We start from the raw sequence: 20,134 nt of genomic DNA on the forward strand, positions 1-20,134 counted from the left end.
TGCACGGGCCAGTGGTCCCGAGCTGACCAAATACTGTAAGCCAAAAGCGTAGAGAAACCATTCTTGCCGCATGATTGCTTACGTTAACTTACGTTTAAAAATTAAATTAAATGAATTTAAAAATTATAAAAAATAGGTTTAATAATAATGGTATTTTAATTGTATCAGAACCAATTAAAAAAATATTCTATAACAGTTAACTTTGTATGTTTTTTTATGTTTTCGCAAAACTGCTTATCTAACTAATATTAAAGTATGTTATTATGGTTGATTATATAAATGAAATAAAATGTTCATAAAATATTTGATAAAAGTAAAAAAATGTATGCCTTTTCCGTAGCAATTATATATCCGGTATATAATATGTAGTCTAGTTATATGTATTAAGTCAAAATCAAAATAAACTTTATTTAAATCGGCTCTTATAAGAACTTTTAAGTATCCATATTACATGATAAATTAAAATAGAAACTACTAAGAGCTGACAAGAAATTGGTTACTGATCTTAACCATTTCAAAAAAATGGAGCTGTTTTTTTCTGTTCGTTGCTTCAGAATTCCTTCATACACATATAGTTACATACACGATTTGGAATGTTTTTTTGCGAATTTTGAATGCGAATATAATAAATATAGTTCTATCGTACTAAATTACCTTATTGAAAAGTTATATAAGTCACAAACTTTTAATTAAAAAGGCTATATATAAATATAATTATATACAGAATGAAACATTAATAGCTTTCCTAGCCATCATTTACATTTTTATATAGTGACATTTAAGCCAGACAGGCATTATTAATGTTGGAAGTAGATACGAGTCACGAAACGACACTCCTGTATATAATTAAAATCAATAATGAAATAGTAAAATAAAGGTTAAAAGAGCTCTCGTTTATTAATTAAAAATCGCTCTAAGCCTTACCTACTTTTGTGCAGAAACTACTTATGCTCAAAATATTCATACATTCATATGTGTAAATTTCTATACTCGATTATACATATTACGGCACATTTAATATAAATATATAGTATAGTAACTGATTGTCCCGTATCAGTCTGGGTGAAAGTTCTTATAACTTTAATTTAAGCCATCCGGTTGAGTCCACTCGTTTCCTACAAGCCAATTGGCCTTGACCTTCCAGGTCAAAACGAAATGACCAGGTAGCTGAAGGTACCTGTGAGAATACGCCTGGGTAAGGAGGGTAACTTCGACGTCCGTACCCAGCCTGACCAGCTAGGCCAGCTAGGCCAGCTAGAAAGACCCCACAGCAAATACGCACAAAAAAATATCAAAATCGGTCCAGTCCTTAAGGAGTTCAGTTACACACGTACATATAACAACACGTATATATAACAATCTTCATATATATATACCACTGAATGAATCATCACGAGATCTCTGAAACTGTCTGAAAGTCGATTAACTTGTTATTTCTTTCGCGAAGTAGACGCAAAGTAAGAAAGGATTTTTGGAAATTTCAAGGGCTGCAAGTAAGCTATATGCTCAGCTCTGCTATCAGCCGTACGAAGTCGGCACTAAATAGTATTTTTAAACTTACAATAGATGCTACGCGCGTTAACAATATTGCCCCTCCTCTTTTGATCGTAGCGGTGATGTTAAATACATACAATACATATCTTAATCCTAATACATTATATACTTTTATTAATAAATGTCACCTATCGAACTCAAAAAAATCTTTTTCAAATCATACTGTTTGAACAGCTCTATATATTAGTATAGATGTTTAGTTCGTGAGGAAGTTGACACAAAAATTAATATAATGTATTGATCCGTAGTATCTTTATAACTTATATAAATATTCGTTTCGCGTGTATTGACTCCGGTCATATGTTTACAGATAAAATGTGCGTATGCATGTGCTATATAAAAATTGCCAGATCATATCGTGTAGGCATACTTTATCGACAGGAGTAAAGGATGTGGCAAGCGTTGATATCGAGAGGAACGTTTCACAACGTAGCGGTTAGCTGGCAAAATTACACAGACAAAGTATTTTTCTTTACAATGTTACACAAGCTAACACAATTCTATGTATTTAAAGGACTAGTTATTGCCAGCGTCTTTGCTCGTGTTTTAGGGGTTGGCCGTCAGGTGCTAGACAAAAAAAATGTCCTTTCTTGAAGTTCAAGCTCGTTTTGTACCAAATTTGGTTGAAAATGGTTTGGTCGTGAAAGTGCAATATACAGACAGAGTTATTTTTGCATTTATAATATTAATATAGATTTTAACAATCAAACAAAAAATAATTATTTAATTTTTATCAAAACACAAATTTCGTCTAAGTAGTAGAAAATAATGAACATTCTTCTAAATAAAGATGAAAATAGTATAGAACAAATAATTAGATTCCGACACACCTATTTGTGTACATTTTCAAGAGCTATTTACTCTTGAAAATGTTTTAATAACAAGGAGATACTTGCCAGAAATTATTTGAGGTTACCTATTAACAGATTTTTTCTACCATGAATCAACGAGACGTAAATCAACAATCACACGAAACCCTTTACAATGAATCCGGAATGTTATAGTTCCGGTTCTTGATTCATCAATAAATTATCATACAATTAGCATACAAAAGTAAAAACGAGGCAAACGAATCATAAAATTATGACTATAATAAGTGTTAAATAAAGATAAATATAATTTGTACACCATATCATATGACATGAGATAAAAATGTTGTCATTATCAATAGTCACTGACGTAGATGTTGATAAAAAACAAAACAATAGCCGAGTCGAGAGCGCGAGCAACAAAAATACAAATAAGTCGGACCGCCAAAAGTTGGCCAGTGCCGCGCCGGCGCCAGAATCGATCGCGTGAATCAACTCTAGTGCGCGAGTTTTAGAAGCTTATTTCTTCGGTTTGGACATGTCCCGTTTTGCCATTGGATTTCCTTCCTGTGAATCATGGCTTGAGCGTGGAGAGGCCAATTTCAGTCAGTAAAGCACATGGAACCATATGCGCCCCGAGCGCGACCGCGTTAACCGGTGTTACGCGCACTTCATGTCATTTTCGCATTTCGTAACTTGTTCGCATTTAAATAAAGAACATATATTTTTTTAAAGATACTTCGATTGCTAAGTGCTGTACAGATATAATGGAGTTGTCACTTGTTTTATTGGCGTTATCGATGTTTTTTAAAAGTGAGTGATTATTTATTTAATTGGATTCATAGAATAATATTGCAAAAAATATATATGTCATTGACCTTCAACAATTTGAGAAGACATGAGAATATAAATTATTGTAAATCATTGACACAGTGGTATAAAAATGTTTTACAATTTATTTGTAAAGTTCAATAGTATTACAATTATATAGCTATTTACATTCTAGTCAATACAGTTAAAACGTGATGGGCACTGGTTTAATGTGAGTATTTAAAATACTTCCTTGTGCGAACCGTTAAGTTTTTAGTCACATACAATGTACCGCTGTCGGTCCTTCATTATTTAAAAAATATATTGTCAAAGACGCAAAAAAAGAGTATACACAATATGATCTACGAATTAAAATAAAAATAAGCAAAGATTTAAGTCATAAATTATAATTATCGATATGTTATTTGTGTCCATATAAAATGTTTATTATAATTTAAAAAAAAAACAACGAGTTATGCATCTCGACCAACAAAATTTAACGTGTTTTTATGACTAAGACGGTTCGATACATATACTTGGCTGTAAAACATTTAGCAAGATGCGTATAATTTACTGACATATATATTGTTTTTTAATTGGTCGAAATGTTTCAAGAGATTAATTTGGTTCATTAAAAGAATACCGTTAGTTTGACATTCGGTAGCACCATATTTGCCCAACGATTAAAACGAATACGTATTAAATATTTTCTAACACGAACACGCATTAAACGGTTATCGAACTTTAGTTAGCGTGACGGCAATTAAACAAAATTAGCAAAACTAATATCGACTATAATCTTGGTCCGTCATCTAAAACGTTAAACAGGTCTTCGTGTTAACAATGTTTTAATTACATATTCACTTTCCTGTCCTGTTCCACTCGATAGATAGAAGTTTTAACATTAAGTGCCTGTGGTTGGCATGTACAACAAACAATTATCCTAATTATACACAGACATAGTCCATTTGATATATTTTAAACCCCAATTTAATCATAGCTCGTGTTATCAGCGGGTGGTTGACCAAATATTTAGCGAAGAGTTAATTTTAAAGTTTTGACACAGTTTCGAATGTGGTCAATACGCTATGAAGCAGAACTGTTTTTTATTTTACAATATTACACGAAAACTGTCATATATGTGAAGATTGTGCAACGTATTTAAAAAATAAAAAAAAACTTTCGTCGTTGTAACGTGACGTCGACTTAGGAGTGCTTCAAGTTTCAACATAGTATTATATATGTGGAATCCAGCTGGTACAAGTTTCATAACGTATATGTTCGACTTACTACATACTGACAGCTTAAAATGTAGGCAAAATTAAAATTATAAATGATGAAAAGAATTCAGCAACACTTCAACTATCTCATAAAAAAAGATTAATCTACCATATATAACATTCGTGTACAAAGATAATTATTCAATAAAGAAAAATGTCTGACATTGATACGCCTACTCTATCAAATATCAATTTCCCAATGACACCTTTTAGCCTCGATCTGATTTCGACAAATAAAAAAAAATAATTTATAAAAAGAAATTAATTTTTAAGTCGATATCACTATTTATCTCAAAAATTTTCTCAGGTAAATTCGACAAAAAAAAAACAGAATGAATATGTTCCTGTAATGATATAAGCACACTGGCAACACTAAAAAATTAAAAATTAAATCAACTACGAAGTTACATATTAATGAGTTTTTGCATAAATACAAGCAGCGATAAACAGATACACAGTAACGTAACATAATAACTAGTTTTATGAGGAACGCTTATTTAATTAAGGCGAAAAATCAATGAATATCATCTGTCGCGTGACCTAGTATCTAGTCCTTGACACTACAAAATGGTCCTTTGTCGAATACTTATTAACATTCAAAGGCAGTTCATTACGCCTAGTCCACCCACATATTAAATACTTTATTGTATGATATTTGCATAATTATATAACTAAATAATATGTAATGCGTATATTATTTTCGTTTGCTTAGCATATATTACCGATTTCATTAAAGGTGATTGTCGATTCGTTGAATTTTTGTATAATATTTTGAGATATTACTTTTAAGTTTATTAATCATTTCAATTGTAATTTTTAAATTAATTTGGAGATAAAATATCCCACATGTTCAAACTAGCAACTCACTTTTTTTTTTAAATAAAATTCGTTGTTTCGTATATAATTTTTAAAGGAAATAAATAAAAACAAACTATTTACACAATAAATTATAAACAGAAAATGTTATAATAACATTTAATAATAGTCTTTAATGTTTGTTAATGATTTAACAGTATTAGTTTTTTATTAGTGATAATTACAGGATCGGAAACCATGTTCTTCAAAGTAAGAATTTAAACGTAAAGTAAAACTCAGAGAAATGACGTTTTGACTTAATTCGTTTAGAGTTTAAACTAATCAAACGATAAATACTACTACTATCCACGCACCACGCAGACATCCAAATGGGTTTAAGAGGATAAGTTTGTATTATAAATAACACGTCAACTAATTACTTTAATAAAATAAATAATAATTAAAGTACTATAGATATCAAAAACATTTATTAAAATTAAAAATATAGGTATATTACCATTTAGTCTGTCAACAATGAGACTTATCGCTACAGTTGGTGCAAAAGGTCATATGTAACAATTAACCGATTATTTCTTTGTTTTATTCTTAAATTACTACCAATTATCGAAATGACGTTTGAACAATTAAATTTATAATTAAAGTAAATTACAGTAAGTTACGCCTTCATGCATTTTACATTAGAATTTATTTTTACATACGACCTTTCGTACTAAGATTAGTGTTATGATGTTACGTTCTCCTAACAATAACACGCATTGAACTTGAACAATTCATTGCAAAATATTTCTGCTTAGCTGTATTACTTATGTACGTGGAAGGCCAAGCTGCCAATCAAAAACCTCACTAATATTATAAATTAGTGAATCTATCATCATGCTATTTCGCGTACTTTAACCCACCTCTCCTTACACACGCTGAAGCCACGGGCTGAAACTAGTATTATATTGAATATGTAAATCATTTATTTTAACGTTTTATAGGTCATTAGTTTATCTAAAGAGAGACTTTTTTTCATTTCAGCTTCGTCGTGTGTATTTTGCTACGTATGTAATCCAGAGCAGCAGACATATGACGGGTCGTTATTATGCAAAGACTTTGACGGTAGCGAGAAATTCGTAGAAGACTGTGAACATTCCACCATGTGTTTTAAACGGGAGACCACCCTGAGATTTGGCGATGGAAGTGAGTGTTTAAGGTTTTAAATATATAAGAGAATGTAAATAAAAATAATCGATTATTTTTGTGTGTGTTGTGTGTCAGCCAATTTAGGTTAGGTTACTTTTATTTCTTAGTTATTTATTATATATAATAAACATATAACCTAACATATATTTTGGAGTATCGCAGATTTTTTTTTGTTGCGGTAACGTTAATACCTAGGTAACCAGTATAGTAATATAACTGATATACATACAAAACATTATTACGATGTCGTTATAATGTTTTGTATGTATATCAATTATTTATTGCTATTGCGTTTCACACGTTAAGTTCCTTGACATCTTTATATACATACGTCATACGGCAAAAGGAAATTTCTCTCAGCATTAACATAAGGTATCCTGATTAGTCATCAAATATATCCGCCCAACACTTTTAGTTATTTTATTGTACGGTTAAATACTTTAATAGCATGCAGAAGATTACTCATATAAGTTAATATTATGTTTGACAATTAAAGATTGACTCTGAATCACTGATTTTTTACAAGTTTTTATTTAACTTCACCTGTAAGTTTGTCTTGCAACTGATGTATGAAGTGAAGTACTGTATAATGTTTTGTACATATTACAGTCTAGCATCTAACTGATATTATAATGGTCCTCTCTCAGACAATTCCGCAAAAACGGCTTTGGATGACATTTGGAATACATATAGCTTATACTCTGACATAACATACATGACTTACCAAACACCCGACATCAGACCCGCCTTCCCTTCTCCAAATGGAAGGAAGCTAGTATATACATTTCATTAATTTTAGTAATTTAAACTATCCTCACTAAAATCCTTCTAAGAAGGATTTTTAACATAATCATTTTATCGCAATAAATAAAAATATGTTTGAAATACATACATATTTGAAAAATATAAAGAAGGTCACGTTCTCGATTCTTGATTTAGAATTTCTTAACCATACTTATAAGTTAGATCATTTGAATTTAAAAGAGTTTCAAATTAGGTATTATGAGCGGTTCTTTATAAGGCGCCGGTCGCCAGCCGGCATTCGGTTATAGGTCACTGGTTGAAAAAACCTGATGCAAACTGAATACTAAATAGCTTCTATACACATAGCACCCGGTAAAATTTGTCGGATCCCTTTGCCTATATGTATATTTTAAGATTTATTAATTATATTTATTTATTTATTTTTAGTGTACCTAAACTATTTAAAACATTATTATTGCTTATATACTTTTTAAAGATTAAAAAACCTATCGGTTGAATATGTTTACTCATCTACCTAATCGCGTGCTTTATTCAAAATATTTTATTATTATTAGCAGCTTGCGTTGTAATGTTATTTATTGTATGTTGATGGAAATAAGTCTAAAATTATCACGTTACTGCTAATAAAGTTTTAACTCAATTTCACAAACGATACTCGGACGACACGATTTTTGTATATTTATAAGATTACTTAAATAATTTTGAAAGGCAGTCTAACATGTCCACGCGGGCTATCACTAGTATTATTGGAATACCTACATATATATATGACAAATAGCGTAGTTAGTATTGCGTTGAATTCCATACAGGATATACAAATTTAACCGTAAGTAGTTGACTATGTAATTTCATCTGAATCTTGTTACACGACGATTGAAGAGCTTGTAACAGCCTGCTTTAATGAAGATTATTTTTAAATGTAACCAAGTACATATAGTTTTAATATTTACGGTCAGTTTTTGGAAGGAAAACATTGCGAATTGGAAAATCCGCTAAATGTTTAACAATACTTTGAGTACTAATTAGAATATTTTATTTTCCTGTTACATTCCTGAAATGGATGTTTACAGTTGATTAAGGGGTATCGTTGTGTCATGCTGGGGCCTTGCTATTTATTAATTGATAAGACTTCCAATTAAATTCTACGGACGCTTCGTATCGATTCTGTAGACAATTAAACATGACTTAATAATTAAACCGTTGTTTTAGCCAACTTAGAAAAGATGGAGTTTATCGTTTCGGGTATTTTTTATATTATATGTGATAATATATCTGATTATCATAATATCTGCGTCGATTGATGAATTTGTGATTTTTTCTTTGTTTAATTATGTACTATATTCTAATTGTAAAAACACGATTATTAGTTAACTCGTTAGACACCTATCTATACTAATATTATAAATGTGAAAGTAACTCTTATCTATCTTAATATTGTTCTTTCACGACCAAACGGAGGACTCCTAGGAAAGACAAAGGCTACTTATTTATGCCTAACACCTAACGACCGAACCGCAAACTAAGCCGCGGGCAATAACTAGTTTCCTATAAAGAACAAAACATATTTAGCATAAAACTATGACACATATTTAATATATAAAATTAAAAAGTAATTTTTGATTTTGGAATACTTGAATAAAAATATCATGCAAGCGAAATACATTAAATGAATTGATATTGTTTTAGTGACGTCGTCCACAATACAGAGAGCTTGTGCTTCACAAACTCTTGATGGCGACCAAGCAAGAATAAACGGTAAGTGGCAGAAGGTGAATACAATATACGAAGTCTACGAAGAGACGTGTAAGGAAGACTATGACTCAGACAGACCAACGAAAACAGTCAACTGCTACTGCCGCGGCAATCTGTGTAACGCGTCTGACGTTAACATAATCAATTCAACAACTATATTGTTATTTATTATTGTATATTTAATTAGTTAATGTGAACGCTTTAGATAAAATTTTAAAGCAAATGTTTAACGACCCAAATATGATAACAAGAGCTTCAAAATTAAACTCCTGCCATTTGAAATTGTTTGTAGACTTTATGACTAAATGCATTTCGTATGCAAAGAAACAAAAACTTTTTTTCGATCGATATTTCATTTTTGAATAATTGTATTCTCATTCCAAAGAAAAGTAAAATATTTTATTATTATGTTTAATGAAATAAATATCACTAGTCATAATTTAATAATTATGTGATTTTTAAATCGCATTTTTACTTACTGCCATTTTAATTATTATTATACACCAATAGCATTAGGAAGTGAACAAAGTTCACGGCATAGACTATTTTATATTTATTCCATTTGACTTTTTAAAAAAATATTAAATGATTAATAATGTATTGGATTGTATACAAATTCTTATTAGGCTATTTATAAATGTGTACAAAATATAACTATACTAACAGACTTAGTACAAAGTACTAAGTAGGTATTTAAATATAACAATGCTGTAATTTTTTTTATTGGCAATTCTTATAAATTTTGTGTACTATGCTGTTATGAGGTTATTGACCTCAAATATGTATAAATAAAATAAAGCATGTGTTTAAGCAATACAGTATTTCGATTCAGTTAACTAAATTGATAGCTCTAAATGTAATAATATATAATTATAATATGAATAAATATTAAATAATAACTCAGTTTTAATTATAATTTATTGATACTGAGTAAAAGTTTTAAAAGCGATATTTTGTGTTAATATTAGAATGACATATTTAAAAGTACAACATAAAAAAAAAATAAAGAAATTATTTAAAATATTTTTGTTTTAATGTAGAATAAAATATATAAGACAATATCATCGTCAGAAAATGTCATTCACTTAAGGAAAACATTTTACGGATATACGGTCGTTGGATAAATTACCCTTACAGAGTTGCAGCTTTAATCACGATGTTTTCTGTCACCGTTAAGCACGTGGTGAATTTTATAAATACTATGGTATATAAATTTCACTTGTTCGTGTATTCATGTGTCTTCTGGGCCCTTATGTGAAGCGTCAACATAAATGAACGTACATACAAACGAGTGACGTTTTTGTTAAACGACAAAATAGACATACACATACTTTTGTACTGTCTCATACTGTATCTTTAAAGTTACTAATGTGAAGTTCTGAATTAAGTAACTGTTAGATTTTACTATATTTTCGAGACAGACTGCATATCTTGAATACGTGAACAATCATATTATACATGTAACATAAGCAAGGAACAGTCGAATATAATTAATACAAGATTTTTTGAGCTGAATTTTGACGACTCCCTCTTATTTAATGGAGTCAATTTTAATTGGTAAAATCTACACAGACGGGCTTGCACAAAGCCCGTCTGTGTAGGTACCACGCACTCATCAGATATTCTACCGCCAAATAACAGTACTGTGTATTGTTGTGTTCCGGTTAGAAGGGCGAGTGCACCAGTGTAATCACAGGCACAAGGGACATAACATCTTAGTTCTCAAGGTTAGTGGCGCATAGGTGATGTAAGGAATGCTTATAAATACTTCTTACAGTACCTTTGTCTATGGGCGGTGGTGACCACTTACCATCCATTACATGGGCCACCTGGGCCCATATGCTCATCCGCCAAACAATGATAAAAAAAAATGATAATTAAGTTGCGATGACAATGGATTTTTATGAGAAGCCTAACCTGGTTATATCCCTAGGATTGGCTCCAGACAAAAAAAACTAAACCCCCATCGATATTTTACTCTCTTTCTCTTTGGCACTGTCTCATTCAAATATGTTTATTATAACGTTTTTAAACTTTTTTCTTGTTATTGTTTAATTTTCCACGGAATATTTAATAGCAATTTCATTTGTCATTTAATTATACAAATATTTGTTCACTTATTTCATTGTGTCTGTTATTTAATACATAACATAATATAGCAAAGACAACTCAACCCACGTCACAACCATTTTTTTTAAATAACCCTAATTTTATTTGAATATTGATCGGGGGGATTACCGTTCAAATCAAATTAAGGTTGAGTTGTTGATTTTGTTGGCTCCAAAACGCCACGTTCGTTTAACCCACGGATATCGGGGTACAAAGCGTTCACTGCGCAGAATGTGTCACCTATGCGATCAAATTGACCTTATGTCAAAGCGCCGCAGCTCGCGCGCGCATCATTTAATCACTTCGCAGCTACCGAATGAGTAACATTGAATTGCAAAACCTTATAAATGCCGAATCTTTTGCAAAATAGGGCTGTAAATATTAAGTATCAAATATCGTGATTTATCGCCGATTATTAAAAAAAAAACGTTATTTATATTTAAAAAAAAATTACACTTAATATTGGCGGACTTTTGAACGTTCCAATGCCCTTAATGTATTAATACGTGGAATGTACCGAAATGTTATCAACATATATTATTCCTTTATTCTTAATATAAATTTCTTCAAGTGTAAACACTTCCGTCGTTTTCATAGTCAATCCATTGATTTTGATCAAGTATATCAAATTATTCAATGTATCATAAGAAGTACTTACATTTGTGTGGTTTTCTACAAGACAGAGGAACACGACGTCTTCTCGTAACAGCCTAACAGCGCCGTGAAGCGGCTGAGAAGTTTTACTCTTCAGCATGCGATACAGCAGTGCGGATGACATGTGAGCGAAATCTTCGCCTGTTTAACAAACAACAAACTTAATATCGTAGTTAGATTAATATTGACGTATAGTATAAACCTGTTCACTCACAAAGGCGCGCCTCCACGTTAAATTTTATCGGCGGCGTTATTTTTAGCAGCAATTTTTTGCTGTTCGTTATAAAATTATATGTGATAGTAATAAATAAAGATAATTTGAGGTATATTTTGCAACAATTATTAATATTGTAGTTATCTTGAGTATAGATTTACTCAAAACAAAATATTACTTCAGTAGTTTAAGGGTAAAGTTATAGTAATAAATCTACTGCTGGGAAAAGGACTCCTATGCTTTATAGAAGCCGCGTTAATAACAAATAAATAAAGTGTTTGTCTGTGATTTTAAAATAACCGCCGCTCTTAAGTTCATGTAGCCCAGTCGATTTAGGATTTGACAAACTGTAAAAAATTATAACAACCAAAATTGTTGACAATTGAATTCCCAACAACTTTGGCAATGACTTTTTTTCGTGGAAAATTGTAAATAAACGGGTTATCCAAGCAGTCAACCTTATATTCAACATACAGAGTGCGAATCCCGAGAACCAAAAATGTGACTCGCCCGAACGATTTGACGAAAAATTTCTACTTATAATTTTTTCGTTAATCCCGTTTTTATCTTTATGGGCGTTTTTATCCATCTCTATATATATATAATTTAACTAGTATCGTCGTTATTTAATTTAAATCGTTTCAGGCTCTTAAAGTTATATATATAATATAATAGAAAAAGGCGGGTATTACCGCAGCGTACAGCAAGTAGTAAATACTATCGTAAAGCACATTACTTTATTACACAAAACTGGCAATTTAAATTAATAATTAAATGATAGAACACGAGATTAAAAAAAACGCGTAGGTTGAATGCATATCTATATTAACGATTAGGCTAACGGGTGCGGAGATAAGTAGGCTCTATTTTTCATTGTTTTTATATATTTAAAATATGTAATAAAAAATAATATCTCCAGATAATATATTTGAACAACCATAATCAAAAAATCATATATATTAAACGAAAAGTGTGTAAAATTGTAACAATAATTCCCAGTACTATTTACCTTACAAGCACTTAAGAATTCATTAGTATTAATAAATTATAATAAAATTATATGCTTTTTTATTTAACTTGAGTTTTCATGCTGATGAACTTATTTTAATTTAGAAAAAAATATCATATTAAATATTATCTTACTCTTCTCATAATTAAATGCAATTAAGACAAAATTAATTTTATTTCAAATTAAATATTATTAGACCAAGGTCAATTCAAATTATACAGATTATAATTGCTATGTTAGCCTGAGTTCGTTAAATCATGTTTTTATTTTCATTAAAATTTGCAACACGGTATAGCATAATCAGAATATTTTTTGTGTTATTAAAAAACTTCTAAACTGTTTTTTGGTTTCACAACATAATTAAATACCTCACCTTACTTCATAATATTTTTTATTCTGTAAGATAAAACCAATGTGCAAAGACCAAAGACATGTTCATTAATACATAACCTAGTAATACAACATCTATTATAACTTTAAACAGAATAAGTCTGCCTTTGCATACTTATTTGACCTTTTATTTTTAATAATCTATACTAATATTATTGAAAGGAAAAGGAACTCTGCCTGCCTGTCTGTTGCTATCTCAAGGCCAAACCACTGAACCAAAATAAATGAAATTTGATATAAAGCAAGCTTAAAATCCAAAAATGTGGGCTACTTTTTTATACCGAACACTTGATGCCCAACTCCTAAAAAGCTAGCAAAGCCACAAGTAACTATTTTTTTTTTATAACAGTATTGCATATAATTATAAAGAGCGAACCATAAAAAATACCTGTTAAATCATCCCAGTGAGCTGATATCAGACCAGAGCAGTGTTCTTTTAATGCAGATGCACCAATTTCATCGGCAGCTGAGTAGAATTTCACACAAGTCCTAAAATGTAATTACATTCAATCAATTTAAAAAGCTTACAAAAAATAACTCACAAGGAACAGGTTATTATATACTGTTATTAATCTCAGACATAAGATTATAAATGAAAGTTGTAACTGAACACATCTATGAATTAGATATTAAAGTTATAATTTTGATAAGTTCTCTCCGAAAAATAAAATTACAATCCAAAAATTAAATTTTATCATTTTGTGTTCTGATTGGAAAATTTTGTTCATAAATCATATTGTTCACAGTTTATTATCTTTATATTCAATACAAGATTACAAGGATTAATGTTGGTTATATTTCTCTTAAAATTAATAAAACAAATTCTCATGATGCAATAATCTATTCAATTACATTTACTAAATTATTTATCATTTTTATAGCTAGCTGATACACTCAAATGAAGATGTTTATATAAAATTTATTAAGCTACCCTAACACTATAATAGTTAAAATATACTTTCAATTCACAACTATATAAGAAAATGTTTACCTTACTCCAACAGATGCAATAAGTGCTTGTTCACATTTTGCAACCAGACCATGGAGCTTAAAATCAGACGCTGACTTCATTAGTTGCAATGCAAATGAGTCACCACGGGAGAGATCTACCAAATCCGTATACAGCCACTTCAAAAGAGCTGATCCAACATCATCAGGTAGAGTTGACCAGTCTATAACATATATTAAAACAGTTGCAATAATGTTATCATTAAAAATCTTTTACTGACAAATAAGCCAGTTTTAATTATTTTAATCTTGACGTTATAAAGTAAGGATTAAGAAGTTATGGTAAATAAGAAATTACCTAATTCTGTTAAATTCTTGAGGGCTTCCTCATTCCAATCATCAGAGCGAGCATTCAAAACAAACTTATGACCTGGAACTAATTTGCTCTGAAGTTTTATTACAATATCTGAATATGTGTCTCGCCCATATAAAGAAGACACGGTCATGAGAAGCCTTGCGATGAAACTGGTTTCACTCAGATCACCAGCGGATGCTGCCGCAAGCGTATATTTTCGCTCGACTTCAGCGCAATGACTCTGCAACTTTCCATACTCTTCTTTGAGAAGAGCTAAATGCTGCTGAAGTTTAGTCACTTCACTTGACCCTGCATAAACAGACATAATTTTACTTTTCTCTAATTTGCAATTCAAGCCACTGATAACACCGCCCACTAAACTGTTCAGGAGAAAAACGCACTAGAATTTACTACCCTTACCCATAATGCGGTCCCAATTATCAACTTATCAATATGAAGAATCACAGCAATTTCGCTTTTTTATAATTATATCAAAATAAAAATATAATAATCGAGTAACAAGTAATGAAACTGACAATATTGACAACTATAAATGTCAAACGGTAACATTTTTAGTCTATAGTTTTTACTCAATCGAAGAAATCATACACAAAAAGTCCTATAAATATAATGATTCAAAAATATAATGTACTTTTTTCATGTGAAGTAGAGCTAATGATCAGATTCAAATTTTACCGAGAAGTTACGAAGAGAAGTATAAGTATCACACTAGTAAGTTGCTAATGGTAGTTACGTTATATTTTATAAATTGATATTATAAATTATCTGTTTAATATAATAAAAACAATTGTCTATTAACTTTGATGTTTGTATTTTAACAATTAGATGTCAAAGTTGTTATCAATGCTTAAGGTCGTCGACAACAGATGTCACTTATTCACCGAATTCTATTTTCGAGATAACCTTCAAGTGATTTAGTCAAATGAATTGATAACAGCAAGTACTAGTTGCAGCGGCCTGAAACTTCGTGTAAAATAAACAGTTACCCTATTCAAGTACTGGTACTTATAAGGCCAAAATGAACTCCCTGAATAAGATTTTAGTTTTAAGCTCAGCAATACCTAAAAGTTCAAGGTACTATTTTTATTAAAGTTATCATTTGTATTCGTTTGTTGTTAATTGAACGGTTTGGTTTAAAACCATATTTTAATTTTAGGTTGATATCTACAACAAGTTCACGGCTGAATGCTGACGATGGATGGCTTTCGAAGTTGCTGGTACGAAAAATAGAACCGACGAAGGAATCCCACAGCCGTATGCTAAGCGACAAGGAGATTGTATATGCGTTGCACACTCATAACATTCGGCCCGATTCCGTGGACAAATACTTACAAAATTAGTATGTATAGTACATGCATTTTATTTATAACTGTTTCTCTATCGTCGTTCGCAAAACAAACTTACTGTTATGCAACATTCTGTAAATAGAATAGTTGGTTGTTTTTATAAAAAAAAAACCTATAACTCAAAAATAACCAATTGTAATCTCTAGTAATCCTTGGCAATACATGTAACTGTCTATTCCAAAAATAACTTAAAACTAGAAATATCTTTGTTTTATAAATAAGATATATTTTCCATACATAATTTTAATCAGGTTAATTTATTTGTGAGATAAGTTACAAAATACACATTTAAGTATTAGAAATAAATAAAATATTCCATAAAACACTATCTTAATTAAAGTAGATAATGACATGACATTACAATATTGGTAACAATAAAAACAATTATGAACTTATAAAAGAAGAATAATTTATTTATCTTCTAAATAAATATTTATGATATTATTATTATTTATGATATAAAAAAACTATACAATTAGATTATTGGAATGTTCCAAACATTATATAAAAGTAGTAAACCAGCTTATTTGATGTATGTTTACATGATTTTTTTTTTTGACAAATTATTTTCATAGTTTTAGTGATTTGACCTTTATTCATTATTAATAAAATTATTATGACATTCCTGTATCTGTAATAGTTTTGGCAGCATTCACTTGGAAAGAGCCTGAACTAATTTATTTTGTTAATGCAATAAAAAAACCTACATCATATGATTAAAATTGTAAGTAATAAGATGGCAACTAAAAAAAACTAAACTATAAAAGAAATGAAATGAGATGTTCATTTCGTTTCTTTTAATGTATTCAAAATGATTCCACAAAATGTTCTATGTAAAATTTATGCTACATATAAACAAGCAACTTATCTAATGGAATATAATTTTTCAGCAAAACCTCAGTGGCATTTGTGGAATCTCGTAAGGCTGATTTGGGCTGTGAGCTAGTGGGATCATGGACAGTATCGGTGGGTGATATGGACCAGGCATTGCATCTGTGGCGCTATGTTGGTGGTTTCGAAAAGATTGACAAGGCAAAGATATTGTTTAGAGAAAATCCTGTAAGTTCTTATGTGTTATATTAAACCTAGCACATCTATTATTTTGAATTTGATAGAAAATGAATTAAAACTGTTTGAAAAATTACTTACTACACATATATATATAAATGAATCCATACACACAAGATATTTGGTCTAAGATATAAATTATTCAACTCTTTGCAATGTTATAATGTAAAATTTTTTACTTTGATTCTATTATATATGTGGTAACTAGCAATAAAACTGATTATCTCATCATATTATTTGCCAACTACCTAATGTATTTAATGTAAATATTTTTATTTTGTTATCATATTCCTATCGTTCAATTGATAAAACATAAACTATATATATTATATTATCTGCAGCTAAATTTTATTGCTTCTTTTACTAGATATTTATTGAAATCTATGGTGAAAAGAAGATAAATTTATAGTAAAATTAACAAAACAATTTTCAACAACTGTTTCTTTATTTTAATTTCCTCAATAGAAACTTTGTAAGCAATTTTTATTTTTTTATTTTGGATATATGAAAATGATATGACAAAATATGAGATTTTTTTTTGAATAAAGCTGGCTTCTTTCTATACTTTATAAAAAAGCCTATAATAGTTTATTTTATCCTGAGATATAAAAGATACTAAGACATGCATGCTAAGTGTGTATATTTTTGATCAGTGAATAGAGCAATACATATCTATGAAGCCTCTCACATATAGTATTTTAATTATAAAATACTCACAGTCCAAGCTTCCATTCCTTTGTTTATCTTAAGTTTTCCAAATAATAACAATTGTGTTTTCATGTGTATAAAGTACATTAAAAATGTCCTTATATAAGATTAATCCATGTTATATCTAAATCTTAAAGGATTATCGAGCGCTGGAGAAAGAACGTGGAAACTTTGTGCGATCCCGCCACCTGCAATACCTGCTCGCCTTCAGCTTCTGGCCTTCGGGTGACCCTCGTCCTGCGAAAAACATTTACGAAATTAGATCTTACAGGTATAATGTAATATATAATATTAATAATATATATGTTACTAGGTTACTTATTAATGACTTACTGCCTCAGTGCTCTCGTGGATAGGTTTCAGAATTCAGATTCCGAAATTCCGGATTTCAGTCCCGAGTCGTGCCAGAAAAATTATTTATTTTATCGGTCAAGGAAGCTGGTCGTGGAAAGTGCACTAAAATAATGCACTTAAAGCCACTAGTCCTGATCTCTTGCCGGTTATGTAGGATTGCAGTTTCATCGGACTATAAGACAGGAATCACAGACTAAAAACTGACTTATTTTCGATATATTTTGAGTTTTCACTCCTAATAAATTTCAATTGTGTATTTGCAACACAATAAATTTACTGTTCTTTCGAACGATAATTGAATAATTGTATTACTTGCAGTTTAAAGCCCGGTACGATGATCGAATGGGGCAACAATTGGGCGCGCGGGCTGACGTACCGGCGTTCACAAAACGAGGCCTTCGCCGGATACTTCTCCCAAATAGGCAGGCTCTACAACGTTCATCATATTTGGTGTAAGTGAAAAACATTATCTATTTAAAAATATTTACTTACGTACATACATATATAACAGATTTACTAAAGTCTGCCTGGTTGGTCTAGTGGCTGTTCAAGGCCGTGTCATTGTGAAATTCTAAGTAGCTCGCCCTCTGAAAATTGGCAGCATTTTGCATTGGCACTCGGAAAACACATAAAACTATTGGTCCTGCACTTGAACTCTGATGCACTATTTTTCTGGCACAGTTGACTGCTCTTTAAAATCGGTCAGAAGAAAATCACACTTACTAGTAGCAGTCACCATATTTTTTTTCCAAGATTTTTTACTGTGTGTAACCTGGGCTCGTTGGCGGCAGGCTACAAGGACCTGCAGGCGCGGCGCGAGACCCGCGAGAGCACGTGGCGCAACCCGGGCTGGGACGAGTGCGTGGCCTACACCGTGCCGCTCATCCGCGAGATGCACTGCCGCATCCTCGAGCCCACCGACTTCTCGCCCACTCAGTAGACGCGCCGCCCTATGAGCGAACCCCACTAGCGTTTCAATTGTCTTTTATCTTGTGAACGACAGTCGTAGCGATTTTCTACACTTTTGCATTTTATGAACTTTATATATATATATTTTTACAATCGTCCCGAGGAACTAGCTGCGGGACATGCGTTTCTCGTTTAAATCGAAAAAAAATTACGCAATGTACGACGAATCAACGACAGCAATGAAATGAAATCAAAATTCTCTGCTGTTAAATTTCTGTGTGTAATAATGTAACGTAGGATGCATTTATAGAATTAAGTTAAAATTAAACGTTAACAAACGCTAGTGTGGTTCCGTGAAGTAAACAATTAAGCATGTAACCCCCAGGGAACATTCGATGTAAATAAAATTGTACAATTTTAACGTACAAAATGTTAAACGCTATCTAAGACACATTGGTAGCTAAGCATTTTTTCTTTTTTTAGCTGAATATGAAATCGTGTATTTAAAATATATTATTGTATAAATATGATGTTTTTTTTTTAACTAGATATAAAACAATACTGAATAAGATGTCATCAGTAGGAAGTTGCCTACGGTGCCAAATGGATGATCCTGCCATTTTATCATCCGCCATCTCAGTAATCCAACACTAATTTATTACCTGATGTACATGTACACATGTTTGATAAGCTCGTGTTCTTGTTTTATTGGATCATAAGGTTACACATAGTATATAATAGACTGTTCTTGCGAGTTGAGATTCTAATTTATGGCCTGTTGAATACTTCTTCTAAAGCTAACTGACTTAGTTTTGAATGTCCTACTATGATAAATTAATCAGAAGACCATAACTTTTTCTTTACATGAAATGTACCTATTATAAACTCATTTTATATGAATATCTACTATACAAAGATATAGGCCCTTTATATCTATGTATATTCTTTAGCCCAATGAATAAAACAGGTCTTACCTTTGGTGATGAAATATATATGGCAATATTTTATTTCATAAAAAAACTTGATGGGTATTATAAATGAATACACCTTTCGATTTCCTTTCTATTATTTATTTTCA

At 30.7% G+C, this 20,134-nt stretch overlaps 3 protein-coding genes across 3 annotated transcripts in view; 2 read left to right on the forward strand and 1 right to left on the reverse strand.

Moving 5' to 3' along the window:
- Positions 1 to 15,171, reverse strand: part of LOC125071658 (rabankyrin-5) — a 45,651-nt gene extending 30,480 nt beyond the window's left edge. The window contains exons 1-5 of the mRNA XM_047681971.1: positions 15,071 to 15,171; positions 14,654 to 14,959; positions 14,339 to 14,519; positions 13,736 to 13,836; positions 11,739 to 11,875 (exon numbers count right to left, since the gene is read on the reverse strand). Coding sequence (XP_047537927.1) covers positions 11,739 to 11,875; positions 13,736 to 13,836; positions 14,339 to 14,519; positions 14,654 to 14,959; positions 15,071 to 15,074 — 729 coding nt within the window. The 5' untranslated portion in view covers positions 15,075 to 15,171. The remainder of the gene's footprint in view (positions 1 to 11,738; positions 11,876 to 13,735; positions 13,837 to 14,338; positions 14,520 to 14,653; positions 14,960 to 15,070) is intronic.
- LOC125071663 lies at positions 2,825 to 9,812 on the forward strand. Its single transcript, XM_047681979.1, has 3 exons — positions 2,825 to 3,176; positions 6,290 to 6,451; positions 8,906 to 9,812. The coding sequence occupies exons 1-3, from the start codon at positions 3,131 to 3,133 to the stop codon at positions 9,160 to 9,162; spliced, it is 465 nt and encodes a 154-aa protein (XP_047537935.1). The 5' UTR covers positions 2,825 to 3,130; the 3' UTR covers positions 9,163 to 9,812.
- Positions 15,172 to 15,530: 359 nt separating the features above from the next.
- LOC125071660 (protein NipSnap) lies at positions 15,531 to 19,583 on the forward strand. Its single transcript, XM_047681975.1, has 6 exons — positions 15,531 to 15,745; positions 15,828 to 16,010; positions 16,908 to 17,076; positions 17,931 to 18,064; positions 18,466 to 18,599; positions 18,939 to 19,583. The coding sequence occupies exons 1-6, from the start codon at positions 15,690 to 15,692 to the stop codon at positions 19,085 to 19,087; spliced, it is 825 nt and encodes a 274-aa protein (XP_047537931.1). The 5' UTR covers positions 15,531 to 15,689; the 3' UTR covers positions 19,088 to 19,583.
- Positions 19,584 to 20,134: the final 551 nt, after the last annotated feature.

This window comes from Vanessa atalanta, chromosome 20 (genome assembly GCF_905147765.1).
Source record: "Vanessa atalanta chromosome 20, ilVanAtal1.2, whole genome shotgun sequence".
Lineage (NCBI taxonomy): Eukaryota > Metazoa > Arthropoda > Insecta > Lepidoptera > Nymphalidae > Vanessa > Vanessa atalanta.